The sequence below is a fragment of the Rhodotorula paludigena genome, assembly GCF_050403205.1.
Source record: "Rhodotorula paludigena JCM10292 DNA, Rt_paludigena_JCM10292v1_ctg5, whole genome shotgun sequence".
Lineage (NCBI taxonomy): Eukaryota > Fungi > Basidiomycota > Microbotryomycetes > Sporidiobolales > Sporidiobolaceae > Rhodotorula > Rhodotorula paludigena.
The window spans coordinates 398,530-423,678 of NW_027481453.1; the positions used below are offsets into that span (position 1 = coordinate 398,530).

The following is a 25,149-nucleotide window of genomic DNA, read 5'->3' on the forward strand; positions in this document are numbered from 1 at the left end:
TCGGCAAATCAGGCAAGGCAGAAGCTCGCTGGGAGCACATGAAGCAATAATCTGGCAGCGAATGCTACACGGTGGAGCGGAAAAGGTCTATCGCTTTACAACTTGCTCTTCGCGGACGACAAGGCCTCCTCGACCAGCTCTACTGCCGCCTCTGCGCTACCCCAGCTCGACTGATACCCATAACCTCCGTCTGAACACCAAACGTCAGTGCCTAGAGCCTGGAAGGAGACAGGGAGGACACACGGCCATAGTTATGAACAACTGGAACGCCGGGGATCGCTGTGTGCAGTGCATGCGGGTCAGTCTCGCAAACTACAGTCAGTCCGGCATGGAGTGTGCACCTGTATAGTCCACCTCAAGGCGGACACCGCCCTCTCGTGTCGGGCGCAAGCCGACAGCATCCCCGACCACGTCGAGGTCATCGATGGTCCCGGCACGCTTCTCTGGCGGCAGCAGTTCCGGCATCATTGCCAAACAGCGCTCTTTGATCCGGCGCGCAAGCTCCGGTCGAGGTTTAGGGTCCCTGCGAGACGAATCAGCTTCAGCACATGGGCGAAGGAGCCAAAGATGCGACGCACCAGCTATTCCGCTCGGCGCATCCTCCGAGTACCACCGTCCCGCTCTTTGGCCGCGGGATCACATAGTCGTACACGCCGTTCGGACCGAGGCGGGTCACGCCTTTCTTGACCCATGGAGCACAAACGATGACAAGCTGTCCACGAGTCGGGAACACCTTGTCGTCAGGCACGAGCGCCTTTGCGCCCAGGCCTGTGCAGTTGACGAGGAGTTGTACATTCAGAAGAGACGGATGCACTGCGAGTGCGTCACGTAGCGAGTTGAGCGTGCCGCAGCGGTGTAGTCGGCCGCCCAGCTCCGTGAAACGTTGAACGAGCCAGGGGAGGTAGTGCGGCGTGTCGATCAGAATGGCGGTGAATGATGCACCGTGCTGGATTCCTTCAGGCAGCTCGTGCGGCTCGAGCCAGCGGAACTGTGGGATGACTGGATGAGCTGGGCCTCTTAGAGTTGGGGAAACGCAGCGCACGTCAGGATGATAGCGCGACATCAGACTCAGCTGGCTCAGCTCATCTTCTGCACCTGTCGCTCGCGGCTGTCGGCACGCAATGGGTTGTCTATCGTGAGCGGGTCATGACGGACACAAGCTGCAATTCGCAAGCCTCCGTACCTGTTCGCGGTACTCAAGCTGCGGCGTGAAGAACATCGGCACGTCGTTCTCGTTTCGAATCATGTCCGACATGACTTTGAATGTGCGTGCGTCAAAGACTGCACCGACACCGATAGGGGTCAGCGGAAAGTGCGAAGGAGCCTGAGCAGCGAGAGCCGGGCGCACCATGCAGGCGCATATCGGCGCCCGTAGCGACGCTGACATGATGCGCAGCCTGACCATGCGGTTTTATCAGCACAGGAAGCGGTAGAGGACGAGACAAGGGAGACTCGCAGCCCAGGGCGAGGTGAAGGCGACAGTCAGCTCGTCTCCCGGATGGTCCCGTGCGACGATATCGACAGCATAGCCTGCCTGAAGCAGCCTGATGGCGGTCGAGAGTCCCACAACGCCTGCACGGTTGCGGTCTTCAGCCTGGAGGTGAACGAACTGATGAAAGCGGAAGAGAGCGGACCAGCGCCGAGGACGACGACGTGCTCTTTCGCAGGAGCCATGGTATGCAGTCTCCGAGCGCAAGCTGTCACCGCAGCAGAGTCTAGCAGAGAGCGACGAGCTGGCGAGAGGGCGAAGGTGGGGGTTGCCCTCGTCCTCGCCGCTCGACTGCGTCCATGGCGTCGCTGCTGGCCGTCGTGCTCGTCGCAAAGTCGAGTCTGGGCGCACAACTCGTCTACAGCTACCCGCCCGCCCCGCGCCCCGTCCCGCGCACCTGGAAACCCGTCTACCCCTCGGCACGGCGACAGCGCGCCCTCTACCACTCGTACGCCTCGTCGAGCAGCGAGAGCGACACCAGCAGCTCTTCAGACGACGAAGACGAGGACGGGCGCCCAGGCACCGACGCGAAGCAGTACCTCGGCTTCCCCGACAACGTCCTCGCGTCCCTCCTCAGCCCCAGTCGCGAGCTGTGCGACCAGCCGTTCGAGCTCGTCGTGGACGGCTTGTCCTTTGTCGGGCATCCCGTATGGCTCGGAGATGACGAGGGACCGCGGGAACGGCCAGGCGAGATCAAAGAGGACAGCGAGGAGGGCGCGGAAGACCCCGAGAGCGAGGGAGGCGACGGCGAAGACGAGGAGTACCGCGGAAGGAGTCGCCGGCCGCGCTACACCGATACAGAGTCGATATCTATCGAGCCCGGAGCAGGGATCCCGTCGGTGGAGCGTGACCGCACTATTGGGCCGCCGACCAGCCGCGCCCCTTCCGCGCCGCCTCGACCACTACTCGTCGACGACCGGGACGAGGGATCTCCATCACCGTCACGCACCGACAACATGGCGCAGAGTCATTCGTCAGCCTCGACACTGCATCCCGGCTCGTCGTTCGCATCGTCGCAGCACTCGCAAAACTCGCTGGGCACCTCGAACCGCCTCGTCTCGTTCAACTTCCTGTGCGTCATCGACACGCCGCCCGACAGTCATCTCAGCAGTCACCTTGAGGGGTTCTACAAGGACGTGATCTTGCCCGTCACGGCCAACATCAAGGCGCTGGAAAAGCGGGACCTCTGGCTCGGCAAAGAGGCCGCCAAACTGCGCCGCGCGAAAGAGGGCGCCGTCGACAAGGGTCAGTCTCGTCACGTTCACTTCCTGCATTCGGTCTTGCTGAAGAGTTCGGTATTGGGCAGACGAATCGTACGAGGAGTTCTTGCACACTCTTCCAGCCCGATCCGTTCTCGCCGGCGCTCTGAGCCAGCTCTACACGTCGCTTAAGGCAGATCAGCTCGCCGAGGTGCATCTGGGGCCACTGCCCGTCCAGGTCCTGCTCCGCGGCGAGCTCCCCGTCGAGGACGAGATCGAGCTGCGCGAGCGCGACAAGTTCCTCCTCTCGGACCAGCCGGGCCACGACGCGAGCCCGGCCGGGCGGCGAGATCGCAGCATGTCCCCGGGTGGGCAGCCGTACGTCAAGTCGCGCCCGCCGCCGCTCTTCTCGCGCATGCGCCGGCGCCCGCCCGTGCACTTCCAGCCGTGGGAGACGCTCCTCCTGCTCGAGGACGCGCGAGTCCTGCAGCGCGACGTGCTCGAGGGTACGCTGCTGTGGCGCCTGCTTGAGATCTGCCGGCCGACGCTCAGCTTTGCCGAGTATGTCACGCTGCTCGACCTCGACCCTGAGGGGCATGTTCTCGAGGATGTCGTCGACCACCTCGTGCACTGGAAGAAGGCCCGAGTGATCGACCTTATCTCTCTCAAGGGCTCGTATGCCATTACGTCTGCCTACAAGCCAGCCAGGTACGTCGATTCCGTGGCTTTATGCAGCTAGTGGCGCCGCTGCTGACTGCACCTCAAACAGCCTTCCCGCCTTGACCGCCTCTTTCGCTTCTGCCTTCCCGACTGTCCCGCCTCTTCCCGCCTTCCTCTCCCAATTCGCAACTGCCGAGAACTTCGCAGCCATGATCCCTCCCGACGCGCCGCGCAGCGTCTACCTCAACGCGCTCGTCTGGCTCCTCCGGCACGACCTCGTCGTCAAGCAGCGCACCTACCTCCGCGTCGTCGCGTCCGAAGCCGTCAAGCGCGCGACGCTGCAGAACTGGACCGGGCTGCAGAGCGGCATCTCGCTCGCAACGACGACGTCCGGCGGCGGCATCGACGCGAGCAACCTGAGCACGAGCGCGAGCGAGCACAGCTTCCTCAGCCACTTAAGCGCAGGAGGGAGCGACTCGGGCGCCGATGCTGCGAGCGGCCGGAGGTCGAGGCAGGGAAGTCAGGGAGACTTTGGCATGAGCGGGTCGCCGCGCGACTCGCCGCTGTCGACCAGCGCACGGAGCGCGACCATGAGCGCACGGTTCCCGCCACGCGTGCGAGGCGGAGGCGGCTCACAGTCTGGCAGCGGAACGGGGCGGCGCAAGGGCTACTCGACTGCGACGTACTCGTCCCACTCGGAACGGCTCGACGAGACATCTGTCGCGCCGACGGTCATCGTCGAGCCGGGGCGACCGACGATGCTGGAACGTAGGTGGTTGAGCGAGATTGTCCGGGACAAGGACCAAGCGCTAGCGGAGAAGTTTGAGCGGTGCGCACGACAACGCCCCTTCCTTACACCGGACTGTGCCGGGCTGACAGGCTAGCTTCGCGCAGGATCGTCCGCATGCTCGACGGGCGGTACCATCTCGACGAGATCCGCTTCCGCGCGCAGCTCTCGCGCAAGCACCTCACGCAGGTGATCTCGGCATTCGACGAGCACCTGATCAAGTTCACCCACGCCTGAACCGCCGCCTGCCTTGCTCATTTCCGCCACTGCGCCCTCATCACCGTCCTCCCAACGCCCACGCTCTTTCCCTTCCCTTGTCCCGCACCCCACACCGTCTCGACCTCGCCTCCGCGCTCCTCGACGCGGCGGCGGAACTCGAGCTCGCCGCCGCCGACGCCGAAGTAGATGCGCTTACACGCGACGAGGCACAGCCCGTCGGGCCGCGCCGTCGCCGCCTCGAGCAGGTCGAGCAGCGGCTCGAGCGACGGGATCGAGTAGACCGTCTCGCTCGTGAGGACGAGGTCGTACGGCCCGTCGCTGCCCCGCACGGTCGCATCCATCCCGCTCCAGTCGCCCTCGAAGAAGCGCAGCTCGATGTTCTCGTCGCGCAGGAGAGTCTCGAACGACTCGAGGAACTCGGGCGTCACCTCGAGCTCGCCCGGGAGCGGGTCACTCGACGCGGGCTCTTCGTCGGCATCGGGCGCCGAAGTCGGGGTCGCAAGGTGCTGCGCGTAGGTGAGGAGAAGGTTCGGAAGGGTGATGAGGCTGAGGACTGCAGGTATCGAGAGCATTGTGAGCTGGGCGAGACAGGAGGCGCAGACTGCACATAGAAGGACGAACCCTGCTTGTTGTAATCCTGCAAGTGTATCCGCGTCTTGCTCGGTGGCGCCGAGCCAGGCTCGGTGGGAGAGCGGCGGATCTCATTGAGCAGACGCGCAAAGAGCGCGCAAGACGGGACTGCCGTGCCGCACCCAACCTGCCGGACCGACGCGTCAGCTCCGTACGCCTCAGGACTGGTCACAGAAGCGGACTCGCCTCGAGCACGCCCCTCCCGCGCACGCGCTCGGTCGTCAAGTCGGTGTCGACAGCGTAGCCGCGTTGGTCGAGGCAGTCGACGAGGTCGAGGCTGCACTCCCAGGTCTTGAGGCCGCCCTCGTAGACGCCCTTGACCAAGTCGGACTGCTCGTCGACAAAGACCTCCTCCTTTTGCTTGCCCTTGCCGCTGGACGCAGCTTCATCAGTCGAGAGGTCCTCGTCCTGGTTGAGGACCTGGAAACGCGCGTCAAACAGGTCCCGGCGGAGGAGGGTGGCGCGGCGGGACTTGCTCGCCTCGTCCGGAGAGAGCGGGACGGTCACGGGCGTGTACGAGAGAAGCGGCGGGAGTGTCGCGAGCTGATGGCCAAAATGCAGGGAAACGCGTTAGCTTGCCCGCACCACGCCCGGCAGGAAGGAGATGCGCACGAGGGTGTCGAGCGGCACTTCTCGGTGCGGCACGGCACTCGTAGAAGCTGCCGGCGCGGCGTCCTCGGCGAGGTCGAGCTGCTCGAGCGAGGCGGTCGAGTCGGCGAGCTCGTTGTCGAGCTCTGCCGCGTCGATGTCCTGCGTGAGGGCCTGATAAGCACCTACGAGCTCGTTCTGTGCAGCCCTGCAGCACTCACGAAGGCGAAGGAGAATGCCATGGTTTGGCTGTCGGCAGAGCCATGTCCGAGATGAGAGCGAGGAAGTACAGTCTTCCGCTTGCTGCTTCTCGAGGTTCGAACCAAGCACTAGCTCGACGAACGTGCGCTCGTGCAATCGCAGGTCCTGCCCGGCAGAAAGCGACGTGACGCCGCCTCCACCTTGCTCCGCCTTGACGCACCCGAGCCTTTCGACTCTTCCCTCGCTTCCTTCTCCTCAAAGCAGCATGAGCGACCTCGAGCAGAAGATCACCGAGTACCCGCGCCTCGGCAACAGCGCCTTGCGTGTCTCCAAGGTCCGTCGTCGCTCTCCTCCCGTTGCCGCTCCACCTCGTGCCCGAAGCACTCGCCCTCGCTGCCATCCCCTCCCAGACTGCTGCCGCTGACACGAGTGCTCTCGCTATGTACAGGTCATCCTTGGCTGGTGCGCACACATTCCTATCGCAATCTTGCGACAAAGCTGATGCCGCGGCTCCTGCCTGCAGCATGTCGTACGGCAACAAGGGTGTGCTCTTTTCTGTCTTCTCCTTCACGAAATTGAGGCTGACGCTGCGGCTGCACAGGCTGGGCCAACTGGGTTCTTGAGGGTGACGAGGCTCTCGAGCACTTCAAGACGGCCTACGAGCTCGGCATCAACACCTGGGACACGGCCAACGTCTACTCGAACGGCGACAGCGAGCGTCTCGTCGGCGAGGCAATCAAGAAGTACTCGATCCCGCGCGAGAACCTCGTCATTCTCACCAAGCTCGCCATGGTCGTCGCCGACGACCCGCACACGCACCCGTCCAAGATCAAGGACCCGATCGCGTCCGGCTATGTCAACCGCTACGGCCTCTCGCGCAAGCACATCTTTGACTCGGTCGACCAGAGCCTCGAGCGCCTTGGCCTCGACTACATCGACGTCCTTCAGGTCCACCGCTACCCGGCCGACACGTGCATGGAGGAGCTCATGGTCGCGCTGCACGACGTTGTCAAGTCGGGCAAGGTCCGCTACATCGGCATGTCGTCGTGCTATGCGTACCAGTTCCACGCCATGCAGTCGTACGCGCGCGAGAACAAGGTACGGCTGCATGTCTCGCGAGGCTGCGAGTCAACCGCGTTGACTCGTTGGCTCCAACCCCTTTCCAGCTCACCCCGTTCATTTCGATGCAAGACTTCTACGCCGCAGTCTACCGCGAAGAGGAGCGGGAGATGTTCCCGACCTGCGAGCTTTTCGGCGCCGGCGTGATCCCCTGGAGTCCTCTCGCACGAGGCTACTTGACCCGACCGTGGCGGGACCAGGACACGACCGAGCGGGCCAAGAGCGACCCCAACTTGGCCAAGTTTGTGGGCCTCGGGAACAAGCACGAGGAGGACATGCTCAGGAGCATCAACGAGGCGTGTGTTCATTGTTTCCTCCTTCTCGACCAGCTTCTTCCCCTGCTTTTTGCTGTTCACCTTCTCTCTACCTCTGCGGGCACCTTCCGTGTACAGAATCCGGCCGAAGGCTGACTCTCTCCAACTCCCTACAGGGTCGAGAAGATTGCCAAGGACCGTGGCGTCTCGATGGCGCAAGTTGCGCTCGCGTGGGTCATGTCAAACAAGACCGTCACGGCCCCCATTGTTGGCGTGCGTGCATTGCTTTCTCCTCCGCAGAGCAGCAGCTGAGCTGCTTCAGCCTTGCAGTCTACCCGCGTCGAGGCCCTCCGCGAGGCGGTCGCTGCGACGCACCTCAAGCTCTCGGAGGACGAGATCAAGGCCATCTCGGAGCCGTACCGCCCGCGTGGGATTCTCGGACACTAGTAGACTCGGGGAGCCGGTGTTTGTCATAGCAACGGAGTGATAACACCCAAGGTGGAGCACCAATAACCGACGGCCACCCTGCGCGCTGTTGCCTGGGCAAGCAGCTTGCCCCAGGCGGCCAAATTCTCGCCACCTCTATACAAGGCCGGGTTTCCGTCAAATACAACTTCTTCAAGGTCAGGGAAGCAGCCGTCCACAACAAGTTTGAGCACCTCACAAGGATTGAGTAGTCTGTGCGTGTCGCAAATCGTGAGGGTGCGCAAGGCGGGGTATGCTAGAAGGTTGACGGCTGAGACGCCGTTGCCACAAGGATCCCAGAAATCTGCGAGGTTTTCCTGCTCGACGAACCACGCGCCTCCGTCGCTCCATTCACCGTCCTCATTGAGAGCGGCGGACCCGGCGTAGTCCTCAATAACCTCGGCAAGCTCCTCGCCGTCGTTACAGTACTCGATACTGAGCGACAGGTGTTGGACGTGGATGGCGGCTTTGGCCGGACGACTTTGGCGGTAGACCATTGGGTGCCGCGGCACGGTCCAGGTGCCACCGCCCCATGGATCGAGGAGGAAGTCGAGGTGCAGAACCGCCCAGCGCCGACGGTTCAGCACGTCCCGAAAGTACGAGCACGCCAAGTCCACGCCTTCAACGGTGCCCTGGATCACCTCGACCTCGTCCAAAATTTTGTGGAGGATCTCGAGAGGGAGGCGAGGCTGTGCAGCGAGATCAGCATCCGTCCGACTGTGTTCGGACGAAAGGGCAGCCAACGAACCGAGGGACGATTGGGGTCGATAGCACTGCCCTGCGTCTCTCGCTTGCGAGAAAAGCCCAGACGCGCTGCAGAGCAAGACAATCAGTACTGTAGATGTCTTGCAGGCCGAACGAAGGCACCCACCTCGTTTCGCCGCTGGCGCGGCTTCATCAGCTTCGCGGCTTCTAGCCTCGGAGGGACCGCGAGGCAAGCGTGAGGCGGGTTCGTCGTGGGAGTGCCCGCCGAAATCACTGTGGCATCGTGCGCCGACGTGGAGTGCTCGGTCAGGCATGGTGGAGAGCGGGCGGTAACAGGAGCCGAAGTGGGGATGTTGGACGCGACGGTCGAGCTCTCACAGCGGACAGCCACGCAACGTCAAAGTCGGACGACCAGTCGTGCAGTGCAGCAAGAGGCAGAGAGAGGGATCGGGAGCAAACGACTAGCGACGGTGGGCGGAGCTAAGAGGGGGAGAACGGAAGATGAGGGTATCGGGGGGAACAGACCATGACAAGGTGGGCCGAAAGAAGGAGAGCGCGTGAAGAATGACGTTGTGGATAGTTGGAACAGTCGCAAAAGAAGTTGGAACGAGCCGTCGGAGAGAAGGGGTTGCACCAGGCGTGAGGGAAGCGGAAGGCGATCACAAGGATAGAGGCACTGCGGGTATCGTGTCGAGGCTGAGCAGGCCAGGCGGAGAGGGTCTTTTTGCGTAGGTGACGCAGCGCACGCCTAGCCGCATCGGCAAGTCAGGAACTTGACGAGGCTGAAGCCGCCGCGGTGCGCATCGTCGTCGTGGTGCTGCCCGTAGTCGCCTGCCGCACCCGTGCTCAGTCCCTGCACGCCGCCCTGCCCCGCGCCACCGCCCGTCCGGCTGTACCCGTTCGCGCCTCCTTGCGTCTGCGCCGCCTGCTGCTGCTGCGCGGCGGCGTAGTCCGCGTCGCGGTCGTAGCCGCCCGCGCCTCCCGCAGCGCTAGCATACGGGTGCCCCGAGCTCCCGCGCTTGGCGCCCGCTGCGCCGTTGCCCGCCGTCGGCGCCGTGACGCCCTTGACGGCCATGGCGCTCGCGCCCGGCTGCGGCGTCGCGTTCCCGCTCGGTTGCCGCCCGGCCTTAGCGTCCCGCACCGCCTGCGTAGGCGTCTGCGCTCCACTGCCCGAGCCAGCCGCGCCCGTCCCACCCTGCGCTGCGGCGGCGGCTGCCGCGGCGGCCGCTGCGCGCTGCGCGTGCCGCTCGGCACGTTCCCGCTCGCGGTCGCGGTCGCGGTCGCCGCGCTGGCGGTGGTGGCGCGAGTCGTAGCCCGCTGAAGAAGACAGCATGTTGCTCGACTGCAGACGCAAACGCTGTCAGTACGCCGTTCAGGACCTCTGCGCGACGAAATGGACGGGAACGCACGCCTGCCTCCCACCCCTTGCCGTTGTTGAGCAGCATCCAGTCGTACACGCCGTCCTCGGGCTCATTCATGCTCTTAAGCACCTTGGAGAAGAGCTCGCGCAGGAAGTCGTAGTCGGGCGTCTCCTCGAATCCGAGCTTGCGCACGTAATTGAGGTAAATCGCAAACTCGTCTGTGGTCGAGGACAAGTATCCCACAGTCAGACGCTGGACTGCTGACAGCGAGCAGCTGAGACGAGGGCAACTCCATCACGCACCAGGGAACCCTTCTGACAGCTCCTTAATCGGCGTGCTCTGCTTCTTCTCGCCAATTTTCTCGTACTTCTGCTTGTTCGTCGCCGCCTTGAGACCCTGCCACGGCAGCCCGCCGCGCAGGAAGTACATGAAGACGTGCCCGAGCGCCTCGAGGTCGTCTCGCCGCGATTGCTCTGTGTGCGCCGTTACAAGGACCGTCAGCTGTCGGTCTCGGCACAGAGAAATTCGATGCATCGAGTGGTAATCAGCCGCGCACCTCGTCCCAGGTGCGTGTTGATCGACATGTACCGCGCGGTCCCGCTCAGGCTCTTGCGCTCGCGGTAGGGGATGTGCTGCTTGGTCTTGGGGTCGCGGTACTGCTTGGCCATGCCAAAGTCGACGACGTGCACCATGTTGGCGTTCTTGGTCCCCGGTCGCCCGATCAGGAAGTTGTCGGGCTTGATGTCGCGGTAGATGAGGTTCTTTTCGTGAATCGTTTGCACCCGCGAGAGCTGCAAGGCGGAGCGGTGCACGCGAGGATGGCGTGCGAAGTGGAGATCGTGTGGGGAAGCGAGCGTGGACGTAGAGGGAGGAAGGACGAAGCGTTCAGCTCTGGCTTCATCGAACTGCTTCAGCAGAGCAGACGGAAAGCGGGAACGCACCATCTGCTTGGCTGTCATGCACACCGTCTTGATGGTGAACTTTCGCCCGCACATGTCGAACAGGTCCTCGAGACTCGGCCCGAGGAGGTCAATCACGAGGACGTTGTGCAGGCCCTCCTGGCCGAAGTAGTACACCTGCGGCACGCCAGCTGCAGTCCCGAGCTCAATCGAGTCAGCATGGCTCTGAAAGACGGAGAGACTTTGAGAAGTAGACGCACGCGAGCCGGCGAGGATCTTGTACGTCCGGTACTCGTCGCGGAGCTGGGGTGCATCGCTCTTGCGCGGTTCCTGCAAGGTAGAATGCCCAATCCGGGGCAGACTGTCAGCGCTAGTCACATGGTAGCGTCTCAGCACTGCGCGCTGCGCTCCGGCGAAAGGAGAGCAGGCCAGTGCGTACGCGCCGGGTGCGAGCGCAGGATCCGGTGAGGAAGAACGCACAAACTTGATGGCGACCGTCTGCGAGTTGAGCAGGTTGGTCCCTGCACGCATCATCATCACTCGTCAGCACTCGATTACGCGCGCACGTGCGAGGACAGCGCAGACGGACCTTCGAAGATGACGCCGAAAGAGCCCTCGCCAATCTTGCGCCCGACGCGGAAGTGCACGCCGATGACGTTCGAGTTGGCACTCGAGTGAGACGATGTGTGTGCCTGGCTCATGCTGGGCTGGCTCGAGGCGGGCGACGGGCAGAGAGGGGGCCGTGGGGAGGAGGTGCGGGTGTGCTGGGCCGGTGCGGAGCGCGCGCAAGAGCTCGAGGCGGCGGGAGGGCGGGCGAGTCGGCGCTGGAAGGACAGGCAGGCCTCGTACGGGCGCAGTCACAGCTGCTCGTGCGCGAGATAAGGCGGGATCGGGCCGGCGCAACAAGCGAGGAGGACGTGCGAGAGTCTAGTGCGGATGCGAGGTGCGCACGCAGGAGAAGCGCGGATCCAAGTGCTGGCGCTGTGCGCTGAGTCTGAGCTGCGCGTGCTCGTCAAGGCTCTGTGCTCGGAAGCGAGGCGCAGTTGCGGGCGTCGCGCTGGAATTCGCTCCGCTCGCCCTTCGCCTCGAGCGGCGCCGCCGGCCGGGGCCTCGCCCGCGCTTGCGTTCTCTTCTACGCCTTGACCGCGACCACAGCGCGCAGCCGTTCAAATTCGAGTGCGCCGGACTGTACACCCGTATGCCAGGCAGCGGCAGCAGCAAAGACGCAGACAACGAGACACTTTTCTCGCCACGTGTCACAGTGAGCGGAAGAGGACCTCCATGTCTCCTTCGTCCGTTAAGTGAATCTTCAATTCCAGCAGACAGATAGACAAGCATGGGAAGGCACACAAGCAGGGGAGGACAGACAATATAGAGACACTCGACGCTTCTTCCAGCACAACATCGACGGCTGATTGACGGCTGAACCTTCTCATTGCGAGCCGCAGCTTCAGATGTGTCTGCGCATGAGCGTGAGTCGGTACTTTTCTTCACAGGTGCAAAGAGGAGGAATCGCGCACGTGCGAGGGCCAAAGTAGCGCTTGCGCGCGTCGACGGCGTACCAGACGAGCGAGCAGAAGACAACGCCGAGCGTGATGACCCAGCTGTAGTTGAACGTTGCCGCCGTCACGGGCAGCGACTCGGGGCACGCGAGGCACACGACCGTGAAGGCGACCCAGCCGCAGGCGATGAGCGGGATTACGGTGCCGAGGAGACCGGCGAGGCGGAAGGGCCCGGCGCGGTACGACACCTCAGGGTGGTTGCGGAAGATCAACTTGCAGGCAATCGGGATGGCGTACGACGTGTCGAGCGCAATGCTGCGAAAAGAGGCAGGCCATTACGGAGGGGTTAGCTCGGTGGGACTGCAGCAAGCGAGAACGGGACATTAGCAGCGCACGCGCAGAGCGAGAAGACGGCGTTGACGGCGACGTCACTCGCAAAGGAGAGCAAGCCGAGGCAGCCTGTGCACGCAGAGCATAAGTGGCCTGCACCCGACCGGAAGCCGTTTGAGAAGGTGACGGACCGCAGACGAGGCAAATGAGCCAAACGGCAGGGACGGGCACCTTGTTTTTGGCGAGGCGTTGGAAAAGCCCGCGGTCCGGTAGTCCGTTGTCGCGCGAGAAGGCGTGGAACGTGCGCGAGTTGGCCTGCAGCGCAGTCGAGACAACGAAGAACGCGGTCATGCACACGAAGGTCCACAAGACGTAGAAGCCCTTCTTGCCGACGTTGCGCACGACTGTGTGTATGACACGGTGAGACGGGGCAACAGCATTCGGACAGAATCACGACTCACTGATGGTCGCTGCGCTGTAACCGGACAGCCCAGGAAGCTCGTCGAGCGGCCCGCTGCACAGGACGTAGACCTGTCGTAGCGTCAAGCGGGTGAGTGAAGTATGTCCCAACAGTGGCGAAGCATGAACAGCGCACGATGTTGTAGATCCATCCGCAGATTCCTGTTCCGAACACCGCGATCACAACGGCGACGGGGGCGCGGATCGATGCCTTCTCGACCTCTTCGCTGATGTGCGCCGTCGCGTCGTAGTCGGTCATAGTCCACTGGACCGAGAGCAAGCCGAGGAGGAGTGCAAAGCCGTCTGACTGCCATCCGCTCTGGTTCTGCACGCTGGTGAAAATGTACGACGCCTACGCGGATGTGGGTCAGCGCGGCCCTCGTTTCCATACTCGACCTGACTAACAGGGTGCTTGTCCTCGCACGTAACGCCGAGGGCGATCACGATGGCGAAGAGTGTACCGAGATTGACGAAGACGAAGATGCGCGTGAACCCTGCAATCAGCTTCGTGCCGATTGACTGTTTTACCGGGTCAGCGCACGCGCAAAGTACGACAAGATGATCTAACGCACGTTGATCAGTCCATGAATGATAAGCAAACACGTGTAGACTGCCATTTGGTGTCCAGCCGAAGCGACATAGCGACCGTCGGTCGAGATGGAGGCGCATGCAAGGATCATGCCACTAAGACCCCATTCAGTGGAGGCCACTCCAGCGATTTGGCCGAGCAGGTTGAGCCAGCCGACAACCCAGCCGGTGATAGGGCGCCAGCGCCGAGGGACAAGGTATGCCGAGGCCGAGTAGAGACCGCCGTTGGTTTGGTAGGCCTGTTGATTGCGGGATGGAGCATATCAGAGAAAGCGTCAAGCAGCTCCCAGGTCTGTGACCTACCGAAATAAGCTCTGCGAGGTGAATAGGGCAAAGTCAACGAGTGTCCTTTAGCAAAGAAGCCGAACATACTGACCTGCAATGGCAAGACCAAGGCAGGAGCACATGACTGTGCCGATGGCCCAGCACCAGGTCACGCTTGCGGGTCCGCCGATGAGTAGAGGCGTGTCAATTGTCGTCGCGACGGAGGAAGCGACGCTGTGAATACGTGCATACGTGGCTTCATCAGTATCTGCGCAAGCAAGCAATCTCGCTTGACTCACCCCATGATTGAGAACGCAAAGCTGATAGTCTGAATCCTCAGAAGATCTTCAGTGACAGTCTCGGGTCGGGTGATCACAGAACGCACACTGAGGTTGCCGAACTCGCGGACGAACTCCTGCTTATACCCGAGTTGCGCAAGCCGCTCCTCCTCGCGATCGTTGATGGACGGTGCGACGGACTGCACATCCGCCGGAATGACCGCCTTGTTCTCGAATGATGGCTCGGATTCTTGACCCATGGTGATGCGGATCTGAGGAGGTGCTCGAGACGGAAGATCCAGTAGCAGCTTTGGGAGCGGAGGAGAGGATTGCGGACAGCCCAGCGCCAGCGGGGCGCGATTGACCGGGACCCGAAGCTTGAGACCAGGCGCGGATACGGATAGGTGATACCCCGCATCGATTGCCCGAGGTGGAGGCGCTTCGCCCGGAAGGTTTTGGCTGCTCGCAGCGCGACCGCCGTGAGATAGCTGCGCTCCAGACCACGCCCTTCCCGCCGATAGCCGACATCCGCGCTCCTCCGCCAGCGGCGTACGAGAACGGAGCAGGGGGGTGGTCCAGCAAGAACGTCCGAGCGACGATAAGGGCGGCGGGCGGCGAGGCGCTCAAGCGATGGTAGGATCGACAAACGAGCCAGCGCTTGGCAAGAAGCGGACACGACCAACAGCAAGCGCCAGCTCGCGCGAGGCGCAGGGCGGTGACCGCGGCCGCTGCGAAGGTTCAAGTTTAGGCCTGGCCACGAGATCGCACATAGCCGTTCCCCGCCCTGCGCCTCCCGCCTCTTGATAAGACACACAGTCTCGTGACGCTCGGGCGGGCGCCTGTCCAGCGCCAACTGCGCGCTTCGCGGTTGGCTCCTCCGCACCTCCACACGGCAATCGCGCTTCGCTCGCTCCCTTGATTGCCTGCTCGGACTATCTCGCTTGTTCTCTCAGCTCAATCGCTTGCAGCACGCCCAGGCTCCTCCGCACAGATTTCAACTCCCTGCTCTCTTGCCGTTCAAACAAGACTTGATGGCCTCGTACCTGTCGTCCCTCCTCGGGCGTGCTTCGAAGCCTTCGGGCCCTGAGGCCACGGCGATGCCTGCCGCATTCTACACATCCGACGCTATCTACCGTCTCGAGCAGCGCGCTGTCTTCAGCAAGATGTGGCTGATGATCTGCCATGAGCGGGTTTGTCGTTGTTTCTTCACCTCGACGTCGTCTTGCCTTTTCTCACCGAGAGCCTCCTACAGTTCCTCAACGAGACAGGCAAGTTCCAGTTGGTCAACTTTGCCGGCTTGGAGTTCTTCGTAATCCGCTCAAAGGCCGGTGATGTTGTGAGTCCGCACGCAATTCGCGGCTAGTCTGTTCACGGCTGACGTTTTGGGCTTGCTATTCAGCGCGCCTTCCACAATGCCTGCCGCCACCGCGGCTTTCCGGTGCTCCGGCCGAAGCAAGAGGTGCGACGCCGTGTCTACCTCGTCTTTTCTTTCGCCTTGGCACTCACCTCATCTCGATGCTGCGCACAGGGTGAGGCGGACGTGACGACGAGGACGGGCAAAGTCAACATCATTGCGTGCGGCTACCACGGCTGGAGGTGCGTCGTTCACACCCGGAACCGTGGAAACGTACTGACGTGCTCCATTGATCTAGCTACTCAACCAATGGAGACCTCGCCAAGGCACCAGGCTTCCAGGACGTACCCGGCTTCGAGAACAAGGACCATGGTCTTTTCGACCTACGCGTGCACGTCGACAAGAACGGGTTCGTCTACGTCAACGCCGACAAATCGCCCGACGCCATCTCGTGGAAGCAGCAGTTCGGCGACTTTGAGAACCAGGACCGGTTCAAGCGCATCGACTGGGAGAACTTTGACTATGCACTATCGTGGTCGATGGAGGACGCGCCGTACAACTGGAAGGTCCTGTGCGTAACGCTTTCGCGCTTCTGCTTGGTCGCCAGCGCTGATCCCCGACAACGTCTCTCTCGCTCGCACTGCTCTCATGACGGACATCATTGTAAATGCTACCAGCTCGGACAACTACAACGAGTGTATGTCTTCAGTTTGAGACCATAGCCGTACCGCACACTCGCTCATCCTCCGTGTTCTCCTTCCGCAGGCCACCACTGTTCCTTCACGCACCCGGGGTTCGTGCAGACGACCGATCTCAAGTCGTACAGCGTCAAGGGCGGCGAAGGTCACATCGCGCACTATGTCAAGGCCAAGCCCGAAGCGCTCGTGCCGGGCACCGACCCGGAGAAGTTTGCGTTCAACTATGTCCTCCCGTCGTCGTCGCACACGATCACGCCACTCTACTTTTACAACATGCGCATCCAGCCGAACGGGCCGCGGAGCTGCAGCGTGCACTACGACGTGTACCGCCACAAGGACTGCACCGACGACGTCTTTGACGAGACGCACAAGTTCTTTGTCCAGGTCGAGACCGAGGACAAGATGCTGTGCGCCAACACGCAAAAGAGCCTCGAGCGCGGAAACTACAACAGCGGGCCGCTGCACCGTGCGTCGTCGTCGTAGCCCTTTTGACCTTCTCTCCCGCTTCTGCTTTCCCCTCCTTTGCCGCCCTGACACTCGCGTCCATCTCTCTCGCAGCCACGCGCGAAGCCGGCGTAGTCTACTTCCAGCGCACGCACGTCGACACGCTGCGCAAGCATTTCGAGAAGGAGCAGGCGGCCGGGCACGAGATTCGCGGCGGGCAGCACACGTACGGGAGCCTGTCGGAAAAGTCGAGCAACGCGTTCGTGCAGCAGGTCGAAGGGTGCGCTGGGGCGTGCGGCAGCGGCGGCAAGGAGAACGAGTGGTGAGGCGCGCGCAGCTCTGTCGAGTAGATTCTGGTTCCGTGCAGACTCCCGAAGTCGTCGTATCCTAGACATGGAAGGGTCCAGCCCAGTCTCAATTGCTGTACACAGACTCAGTCATACACTACGTGTCTTCACAGAAACAACGATAGCAAGGAAGAGCGAGAGATAGAGAGAACAGAGAGGGTCTGTCGGAGGTCACAAAGCGTCCATTCGCCACGTTTCGTCGCCGCTCAGCCCCGCAGCAACGCCGCCGGCGACGGGACCACCGTTCCGATCCTGTACCTCCTTCCGGCCGCGCCAAACGTCTCGACGACCTCCTCGGCGCCGCGCTCAAACAGCTTTGCGAGCGCGAACCGCGTCGCGCGCGCGACGCGCAGTCGTACCTCGTCTTCGTCGGCGTTGACGTCGCGGCGGTGCAGGCGAGACCCGCCGGTGATGGCCGAGAGGCCGCCGTTGAGGAGCGAGTCGAGCGAGCCGCCGAGGAAGCCCGTGATGTCCGACTCGCTCAGCGGGCAGTCGAACGACGCGCTCGACGAGAAGCTGCAAAGGCGCGGGCATCGTGAGTCTTCATAGCCTGTGGAGGCACAGGAGCGCATACGCACGAAGGGCTGATCGTGACGGCGATGACTTTGACCTTGGTCTTAACCCGGTAGTTGACCGTGAGCTGCGACTTGCTCGAGCCGATGAAGCCACACCGCGTCGCAATATCGGTCAGCACCGACAGGTCCGAGTCGTAAGACGTCGTGTAGTTGATCGCGAAGGGGAATCGGAGCGTCGTGCTGTCCCAATCAGCGGGTCAGTCTCCGAAGGTGACGCGCAAGGGGAAGGGAGCGCACTTCGAGTACTTCTTGATCTCGACGTTCTTCATTTCGCCGCCGCCGATCTTGTCATTCGGCTTGGTCGGGTAGTAGCCTGTCGCCTCGATCTTGTCGAAGTCGGCACCGAAGACTGCAGGGAGAACGCGGGAGGATCAGCTTGCGCCGAGCTGCGGGCGAGGCGATCAGACGTACAGTTCGGGTTGATGACGTTGATCTGCGGTATAGAGCCGTCAGTCAGGAGCTGCGGCAGTGGATGAGACGCTGCACGCACCTTGAGCGTGACGTTGAGATTGAAGCCCGAGTCTACGAGCGAGACCTGGGTGCCCGAGCCGATGCCCTCAAAGCCAACGTCTGGCGGCTTGACCCACACTGCGCGACCGTAACGACAAACAAGTCAGCACGCGGCTGGACGAGGCACAGCTAGGGCGGCGCTCGCAAGACGAGGTTAAACGCGACGCACGGAAGAAGGCGGCGACGATGCCGACGAGGATGAGGATGACGAGGATGAGGGTGCAGCAGAAGACGCGGCCGCAGCACCGTGCGCGGCCACCGCGCGTCAGGGCGCCGGCGTGCTCGTCTTTGCGGAACATGCGCAGGCCCTCCTTCTTCGGGATCGAGCCTTCGGCAGCAAGCTGCGGGCGAGCAACACGCGGTGTCAGTCGCGCCGAGCTCTGCAATCACTCGGACAGGAGCACGAGAGCCCACCTGTGCGGCGATGCTCCCTCGCGAGACGGGGACCTGCTTCTCTGCCGCGCCAAACGCGCCGGCATACTTGTCGAGGTCTGCGTCGCTGGCCTGGGGCGGGTAGGTCTGCCTGCCGCCGGGGATGCCGTCGCCGTCTCTGCCGGGCGAGACAAAGTCGGAGCTCGAGTACTGGTGGTGCGGGGCGAAGTAGCTGCTGGACGAGGGGTCGGGTGCTCCGGGCGAGGGCTGGGGCGCGTACGGGTCGCGCGAGTAGAGGTTGTCGGGCGGGTAGTAGCCGTGGCCGGGCTGCTGGTCGTGGCCCTCGTAGCGGTGGCCGTACTGCATGGCCGCGTGTAGACGGGAGCGCGGTCCCGATCGAGAGAGACGCGTCGAGACGAGAGACGAGGGGGGGACAAGCGAGTCGCGGCTGGAGCGAGCGGGTGCGCGGTTTGCGGGGCAGGTGCAGTCTCTCGAGTACAGCACACTCGACTCTGGCGCGCACTCGCGGGAAGGCGAGGAGAGGACCGGCAGCACCGCCCAGATCGCTGCGAAGGCGACGAGCAGCGCCTCGCCTCGACCCCACTTGAGCGCGACTGCCAGCGAGGACTGCACAGTGCTGCTGAAGACAAGCTCCAGCTAGCACCACCGATCCACACAGACTCGCCCTGCACCACGAAACCGCCATGCACCCCTCGCCGCCCTCTTTCCTCGCCGCGTCGTCCCGCGCCCTCGCCCGCCGCCCACCAGGCGCCTTTGCCAGCAGGCGCAATCCGCTCGACATTGCCAACGCCGTCGGGCCTGGCGCACCCCAGTTCGACTTTCCCCTCACCCGCCCGACCCTCCTCAAGCTCGACAAGCAGCGCCAGATCCTCCACTACCTCCGCCTCGAGCAGCTCCAGTTCAAGGACCTCGGTGCGTCCGAGAGCCCTCTCCGAGTCATGACCACTGACCCCGCCACCCCGCAGTCGCCTTCCGCCAGCCTTTCGTCCCCCCCTCTCCCTCGGCCGTCGTCCAGGTCCGGCACCAGCACTACCAGGGCGAGCCGCACCCGGCCTCGCGCAAAGTCACCCTCTCCGTCCCCGTCTCGGCGCTCCCGCTCCGCACCCCGCAGCAGACGCACAAGCTCAAGCTCCTCGCCGGCGCGCGGTGGACCCCGCCCCTCCCCGGAGCAGGGACGCGGCAACAAGGGAAGAAGGACGAGGGGACGCTCAAGATTGCGTGCGAGCTGTTCCCGAGCGAGCGCATGAACGAAAAGTGGTGCTCCGACACGCTCGACAAGCTCCTTGCCGCCGCACGGGTGCGCGCACTCCCTCCTCCCCCTTTGTTCGTACCGCTCGCTGACAGCTCGAAATGCGACGGCGGGGAGCAGGACGCGAAGGATACGTTCGCAGACATCCCGCTCGACCCGCGCCCGGCGCGCGCGCGCCTCGCAAAGAGCCGCAAGCTCAAGCGCAACATCTCGCTGCGCGACTTCCCGCAAGAGTGGCTCCCCGCCGCCTCGAAGGCATGACGAGAGGGACTCACGGCGAGGAGGCCTGTGTGTGTAGATTAGGGACTCTCGGGGGTGTGCACTTCAGCATAGGGACTCTCGGGGGCGTGCACTTCAGCATAGACCATGTGCTGTTCGTCCGAATCGAGAGGGCGCGAAAGGCTTCCTGCTCTGTGCACAGCATGGCTCGTTCCGCTACGATCGTTGAGTGCCGTCGCAGTTTGCGCCACAACACTGTCCGTTCCGTATACGCCAACCCGCCTGTCGCAAGGTCGGAATGCAGGGATGGAAGGAAGCACGAGACGCTGCCGACGGTTGAATGGAGAGCGCGCGCAAACGGTTCGCACGTCCAGACAGCCTGATGACCAAGAGAGTTGCGGATCGAGGGCACGAGCCAGCAGGTCCGCATCAAGAAGAGCTAGGAGACCAACGCGCTGATCGTCTGCAGCCGAGAAATGTGGGCGTTGTTGCGCTGCTGCGAGGTACACTTGTCTGAACGATGTTTTTGAGAAAGGGGAGGCTATGTACTCTATGTGTACGGCAATGCACATGCAGATGCGCTGTAGGCTGCGAGGGGATCCAAACAGGCAAGAGGGGGGAGAAGGGGCCCGCCTCTGTTTCACGCGTCGCGGCCAGCCGGAGGGTCGTAGTTGGGCGACATGAGGAACTGCTGCGTCTCGCTGACGCGGCGCGCGAGCTCCTTGGCCGGGTCGGGCCGGTCCGGCACGGGCGTCGGGAGCGAGATGCTCGATGGCGGCGCCGTGCGAGATGGCTGGTCCGAGGTCGACGCGCCGGAGGATTTGCTGTGAGGGGTTGAGAGTGTCAGTAGCGCTTGGATGGTTGAGGGGAAAGCGAGGGTACCTCAGGAGCGCCTGCACGCTCGACACCTTTGCCTCGAGCGAGCCCTTCTTGTCGGTCCGGGTGCCGATGCGGATGTCTGCGAGCGTGCAGAGTGGTGCGTCAGCTCTGGAGCATACGTCAGTCGCTTGCGATGGGAGAGGCGGCCGCACCGCTGGCGATGCGCGGCTGTTCCAAGTTTGGGAAGGTCAGCTCGTCGCGGGCGAGTCGGCAGAGGAGGGTGGACGCACGCAGCCCATGGCGTGCACGGCCTCGTGGCAGGCCTCGATGGCCTTTGCAACGTCGGAGAACTCGCCCTCGATGCCGGTGCCGTCTGCAGGAGCGAGAGAGAGGGCGCAAGGGTCCCGATGAGTGGGGGAGCGGAGCTAGTGCGGCACGGGGCGGGGAGCGGAAGAGGAACGCACAGCCGTGCATCTGCACGCGCGGTGAGCAATGCTGGGCGGTCAGCGTGGCTCTCGGGGCAGGGGCGGGGTGGAAGAAGACGCGCATGGTAGGTGAGGCCGCTGTGCTCGAGGACCTCCTGGCACCGCGCGACGTACTTGGAGACCGAGGTCTCTACGCCCATGGGCACGAGGCAGAGGTCGGCGACCTGCTCGGGCGCACAGGAGGGTGTAGTGGGCCGTAATTGACCGGGTAGTGCGGGTCGGGTGGGGTGAGCGAAGGAGGGAGGGTCAGTTTGAGCGACAGATAGAGAGGGAGCTGGTGTGTCCGTACGGCGTGCATGGTTCTGACTGTGCTCGAGGTGGTGCAGGCTGCAAGGGAGCTCTGTGCGGGTTGCGGAGGTTGGCAAGTTTCGGCTCGCCGCAGGGACAAGTCGCGCTCAGCTGATCACGGCGCGACCCCCGCTCTCGCCGCACGTGCAGCTGCAGAGTTGCAGGCACACCACACCTGCACTCGCTGCATCTCACCAGGACAGCCCGCGCACGCTCGAGCGAGCTGCACCGCCGCCCTCCCCCTCTGCCTCTCCACAGCGAAGCAGCCGCTCGTTGTCTGCGCGACTCGACATTCGAGCGAGCACGCCGACCACTCGACGACGCTGCGAGTGTGCACACGCTGCTCGCGCACACCGTTGCGACCGCGCAGCTCGCTGCCCGCTTTCCTCGTCCCCGCCTTCCTCTCCCCGCCCCGGCCTGACCCTCCCCCAAGCGGCGCCTCCTCGCCGCCCAGGCACTGCGCTCCCGCTCGCGTAGATGCAAGCGTCGCACCCGTCTGCACCTGCCTACACGCCCCGAACCAACCCCGCCTCGACCTCGTCCTCGTCCGCCGGCACGCCCGCGGCGCCTCCGGTCCCTCCCCTCGCCCACTCGGCCCTTCCGCCTCCCGCAGTCCTCACCAGCGGGCCCCCTCCGCACGCCTCGCTCGCCCAATACTCGCTCGCCCCCGCCGCGCCCACCGCCATGCGCCCCGACCTCAAGGGCAAGCGCAAGGCCAGCTCGCTCGACAGCGCAGACGACTTTGACGTCCTCGACGGCGAGGGCGAGCTCAGCGCCGCCGCCGCCGTGCTCGGAGGCGCGGCAGCGGCGGCGGCGGCAAAGAAGGACAGCAAGAAGAAGGTCAAGGTCGGCGCGAGGGCGAGCATCGCGTGCAAGACGTGCAGGTGCGTCTGGCCTCATTCCCTGCTAGGCCCTTACTCGATGGGCCGTATTCTGACGCGTGCGTCGCTCGCAGGAAACGCAAAGTCCGCTGTTCCGCAGAGTGGCCCGTGTGCCAGTTCTGCGCGGCGCGGAAGCTCGAGTGTGTCTACGAGGGGCACCCGGCCGAGAACGGCGGCTCGCTGTGCGTACAAACCATCTTGCCTTGGGGCGTCGTAGCTCACGTCGCTCGAACACAGCTACGCCGGTCCGTCTGGCATCGTCGCTGCGAACGGGACTGCGCTCGATGCGGAACTCCCGCCTCTCGAGCTCATTCTCGAAGCGCTCGATCTCTTCTTCAAGCACTAGTGCGTTCCTTCAGCTCTCGGAGAGGCTTGGATACTGACAGGCGATCCGCAGCTACGACACGTTCCCCTTCTTTCACCGGCCAAGTCTCAAGGAGGACATTGAGGAAGGTCGAGCGCCGAGAGAAGTCATCTACTGCATACTCGCTCTCGCTTCCAGGTGCGTTCGACAGCTCCCCTGAGTCAACGCCTCGGCTGACCCGCCCGGCGACAGGTTCTCGCCAGCTCTGCGAGACGCGTACGACGGCTCGGCGCCTTCCGCCGCCGAACACTACGCCAACCTCGCCGCCCTCCTCCTCTCGACGCCCGATACACCGCCCGGGCAGCCTGCTCCTCCAGCATCAGCCGACATGCCCATCTCGCTCATGCGCTGCCAGTGCCACCTCGTGCTGGGCTTCTACGAGCTCACCGCCGGGCGCGACAATTCTGGCTGGCTCAAAATCGGCACCTCGATCCGCATGGCGCAGGTGCTCCGCCTCGGGTTCGACGACGAGGTGCCCGTGTACGAGACGGCGCACAACCCGACCTCGATCCGCGGGCGCGCGCACGCGTCTGCCGCCGAGCCCGTCCTCGCCGAGATCCGCCGCCGCACCTTCTGGGCCCTCTTCTCGCTCGATCGCACCATCAGCGACGGCAACGAGCGCCCCTGCGGCCTCAAGGTCCCGCGCATCGCGTCGCTCCGCATGCCCGGGCCCGACTCGGACTTTGTCGCCGGCCGCAAGAGCGTCGGCGCGCGCTTCGACCCCGACCCGCCCGCGTGGAGCGTCTCGACCAAGGTCGGCGGCGTGCAGCGAGGCGGCGGCGGCGGCGGCGGCGGGGGAGACGGCGCGACGACGAACGGGACGTCGACGCCGACGGCGACGGGCGCGAGCAGCGTCGCCGGGGGCGAGGGCGAGGCCGAAGCCGACCTGTACGGGTTCCAGCTGCGCATCGCCGAGATCTGGAGCAAGGTCGCGTCGTACATCGGGTCGGGCGGGCGCAACGTCGACCGCCGCCCGCCGTGGCTCGCAGAGTCGACGTTTGCGCAGCTCGCGCGCGAGCTCACAGAGTTTGAGGAGAGGCTGCCAGACGTCCTCAAGTACTCGACGCAGACGCTCATTGCGCACTGCATGGTGCCCGAGGACGCCAAGCTCTTTGCGCTGCTGCACCTTACCAACGCCATGGCGAGGCACGTGGTGCGTCATTCCGTCGCCAAAGGCCCTGTCCTCACACTCTGCTGTTTGCATGCTGTCTATGTGCTTGTGCAGGGGTGACTCACGTCCATGCCTACTGCAGCTCCACCGTGACTACCTCCCCTTCCTCCCTCCTCTCGACTTCAAGGCCGCCAACGGTCCCATCGACGGCGAGCCGCTCTACGGCGACGCGGACGCGCCCTCGGGGTGGTGGCAAGAGTCATTCGACGTCGCCGCGCGCTCGGCCAACATCATCTCGGACGTCTGCACCCACCTCGCGTCGCACGGCATCGTCATGGTGCACCCCTTTTGCGGCTTTGCCGCCGTCGCGGCAGGCACGGTGCACTGCCACATCCGCTACTGGCCCCAGTCGAGCTCGGTCGAGATCGACGCGGCGCACTACCTCAACCAGGACGCCGAGATCCTGAACGGCCTGCGCCAGATCTGTACGTCTCTCGCTCCCCTCTCTCAGTCCGGCACAGATGCTGATGTGTCGCTCCGCAGACCCGATCGCGGCGCGCTGGTACGAGTCGCTCGCCGGTCTCCAGCTCCTCTACTTCAACCTCGCGCGCGGCGTCCTCGACGCCGACCCGTTCAAGGTCCGCGCGCGCGTCCTCCAGCTGTTGCGCAGCGCCAAGGACGAGGCGGAGGAGGGCACGCCGACGCGCGAGTCGCGGCCGAGCAAGAGCGCAAAGAACGGCTCGGCGTCGCACGCGGTGAAAAAGCAAAAGGCTGCGGCGAACGGGTCCGCCGCCACCAGTCCCGACGAGGCGGAGGCAGTGACGCCCAGTCGTCCGCATACGCTGGCGCACGAAGATTCGACCCTCAGCGTGTCGTCGTCCGTCGGGCCGAGCGCGACGCTTGCGGCGGGCCCCTCCGTCTCTGGCGAGACGCACCTGCGCACCATCTCGCAGACGCTGAGCGAGCTCGTCAACTCGCCTCTTCCGTCGCACGCGCTCGACTCGCCCGCGGGCTACCCGCCGCTCTTCCCCTCGCACCTGCAGCACCACGCGCACCCTCACGCGCACGCACACCTCCCGCAGCACGCGCACGGCTTCCCCGCGCACCCGCTCGACGCGACGTCGTTTGCGACGCTCGCGCCCGAGCTCCTCCCCGGCGACTTCTCGTTCGACCTCGCGAGCGTCACGACGGGCTCGCTAGGCGGGCTGGGCGGGCTGGGGCTCGGAGGGCTCGACGACTGGGGCGCGGGATACTACCTCGGCGCAGGGAGCAGCTGGGGCTTGCCGGGCTTCGGAGGGTACCCGCATGGCGCGCCGCCGTTCTCTGGCGCGGGAGGCGGCGACCTCGGGTGGGGCGGCATGTAGACACTTGCGAGGCATAGCATACGCATCCCGCATGTGCAGGTTGCGAGTCGA

The 25,149-nt window shown here is 64.1% G+C and overlaps 11 protein-coding genes across 11 annotated transcripts; 5 read left to right on the forward strand and 6 right to left on the reverse strand.

The window, feature by feature from the left end:
• Window positions 1-95: 95 nt before the first annotated feature.
• JCM10292_007532 (FAD-dependent oxidoreductase) lies at window positions 96-1,674 on the reverse strand (the record flags this gene model as incomplete). Its single annotated transcript, XM_076646621.1, has 9 exons — window positions 96-190; window positions 244-279; window positions 342-523; window positions 579-988; window positions 1,043-1,108; window positions 1,184-1,281; window positions 1,349-1,397; window positions 1,457-1,572; window positions 1,635-1,674. The coding sequence occupies 9 exons, from the start codon at window positions 1,672-1,674 to the stop codon at window positions 96-98; spliced, it is 1,092 nt and encodes a 363-aa protein (XP_076507863.1).
• Window positions 1,675-1,788: 114 nt separating this feature from the next.
• NPR3 (Npr3p) lies at window positions 1,789-4,372 on the forward strand (the record flags this gene model as incomplete). Its single annotated transcript, XM_076646622.1, has 4 exons — window positions 1,789-2,734; window positions 2,796-3,396; window positions 3,458-4,177; window positions 4,243-4,372. The coding sequence occupies 4 exons, from the start codon at window positions 1,789-1,791 to the stop codon at window positions 4,370-4,372; spliced, it is 2,397 nt and encodes a 798-aa protein (XP_076507864.1).
• A 17-nt stretch (window positions 4,373-4,389) lies between these two features.
• On the reverse strand, window positions 4,390-5,814 carry HPM1 (protein-histidine N-methyltransferase; the record flags this gene model as incomplete). Its single annotated transcript, XM_076646623.1, has 5 exons — window positions 4,390-4,907; window positions 4,976-5,111; window positions 5,171-5,527; window positions 5,597-5,734; window positions 5,794-5,814. The coding sequence occupies 5 exons, from the start codon at window positions 5,812-5,814 to the stop codon at window positions 4,390-4,392; spliced, it is 1,170 nt and encodes a 389-aa protein (XP_076507865.1).
• A 224-nt stretch (window positions 5,815-6,038) lies between these two features.
• On the forward strand, window positions 6,039-7,593 carry JCM10292_007535 (aldo/keto reductase; the record flags this gene model as incomplete). The annotated part of the gene is made up of 7 exons (XM_076646624.1): window positions 6,039-6,107; window positions 6,222-6,235; window positions 6,297-6,316; window positions 6,375-6,871; window positions 6,940-7,190; window positions 7,323-7,419; window positions 7,477-7,593. The coding sequence occupies 7 exons, from the start codon at window positions 6,039-6,041 to the stop codon at window positions 7,591-7,593; spliced, it is 1,065 nt and encodes a 354-aa protein (XP_076507866.1).
• Window positions 7,594-9,064: 1,471 nt separating this feature from the next.
• Window positions 9,065-11,277, reverse strand: JCM10292_007536 (casein kinase I homolog; the record flags this gene model as incomplete). Its single annotated transcript, XM_076646625.1, has 8 exons — window positions 9,065-9,658; window positions 9,726-9,895; window positions 9,980-10,150; window positions 10,234-10,468; window positions 10,619-10,767; window positions 10,837-10,906; window positions 11,057-11,097; window positions 11,166-11,277. The coding sequence occupies 8 exons, from the start codon at window positions 11,275-11,277 to the stop codon at window positions 9,065-9,067; spliced, it is 1,542 nt and encodes a 513-aa protein (XP_076507867.1).
• Window positions 11,278-12,026: 749 nt separating this feature from the next.
• JCM10292_007537 (uncharacterized protein) lies at window positions 12,027-14,257 on the reverse strand (the record flags this gene model as incomplete). Its single annotated transcript, XM_076646626.1, has 12 exons — window positions 12,027-12,036; window positions 12,097-12,393; window positions 12,474-12,537; window positions 12,600-12,812; window positions 12,870-12,939; window positions 13,004-13,219; window positions 13,273-13,386; window positions 13,440-13,694; window positions 13,759-13,769; window positions 13,832-13,953; window positions 14,019-14,047; window positions 14,105-14,257. 12 exons carry the CDS (start codon window positions 14,255-14,257, stop codon window positions 12,027-12,029), a joined length of 1,554 nt encoding a protein of 517 aa, XP_076507868.1.
• A 771-nt stretch (window positions 14,258-15,028) lies between these two features.
• JCM10292_007538 (aromatic ring-hydroxylating oxygenase subunit alpha) lies at window positions 15,029-16,819 on the forward strand (the record flags this gene model as incomplete). Its single annotated transcript, XM_076646627.1, has 8 exons — window positions 15,029-15,187; window positions 15,250-15,333; window positions 15,397-15,456; window positions 15,526-15,593; window positions 15,650-15,922; window positions 16,029-16,048; window positions 16,117-16,515; window positions 16,608-16,819. The coding sequence occupies 8 exons, from the start codon at window positions 15,029-15,031 to the stop codon at window positions 16,817-16,819; spliced, it is 1,275 nt and encodes a 424-aa protein (XP_076507869.1).
• Window positions 16,820-17,046: 227 nt separating this feature from the next.
• On the reverse strand, window positions 17,047-18,663 carry JCM10292_007539 (uncharacterized protein; the record flags this gene model as incomplete). The annotated part of the gene is made up of 7 exons (XM_076646628.1): window positions 17,047-17,356; window positions 17,419-17,595; window positions 17,653-17,764; window positions 17,827-17,848; window positions 17,906-18,003; window positions 18,095-18,266; window positions 18,340-18,663. 7 exons carry the CDS (start codon window positions 18,661-18,663, stop codon window positions 17,047-17,049), a joined length of 1,215 nt encoding a protein of 404 aa, XP_076507870.1.
• Window positions 18,664-19,001: 338 nt separating this feature from the next.
• On the forward strand, window positions 19,002-19,828 carry RSM24 (mitochondrial 37S ribosomal protein mS35 RSM24; the record flags this gene model as incomplete). Its single annotated transcript, XM_076646629.1, has 3 exons — window positions 19,002-19,230; window positions 19,284-19,615; window positions 19,688-19,828. 3 exons carry the CDS (start codon window positions 19,002-19,004, stop codon window positions 19,826-19,828), a joined length of 702 nt encoding a protein of 233 aa, XP_076507871.1.
• Window positions 19,829-20,426: 598 nt separating this feature from the next.
• Window positions 20,427-21,230, reverse strand: ECM15 (Ecm15p; the record flags this gene model as incomplete). Its single annotated transcript, XM_076646630.1, has 5 exons — window positions 20,427-20,610; window positions 20,669-20,744; window positions 20,818-20,833; window positions 20,896-20,978; window positions 21,149-21,230. The coding sequence occupies 5 exons, from the start codon at window positions 21,228-21,230 to the stop codon at window positions 20,427-20,429; spliced, it is 441 nt and encodes a 146-aa protein (XP_076507872.1).
• A 625-nt stretch (window positions 21,231-21,855) lies between these two features.
• JCM10292_007542 (uncharacterized protein) lies at window positions 21,856-25,098 on the forward strand (the record flags this gene model as incomplete). The annotated part of the gene is made up of 7 exons (XM_076646631.1): window positions 21,856-22,262; window positions 22,334-22,441; window positions 22,497-22,604; window positions 22,657-22,761; window positions 22,816-23,776; window positions 23,877-24,219; window positions 24,278-25,098. 7 exons carry the CDS (start codon window positions 21,856-21,858, stop codon window positions 25,096-25,098), a joined length of 2,853 nt encoding a protein of 950 aa, XP_076507873.1.
• Window positions 25,099-25,149: the final 51 nt, after the last annotated feature.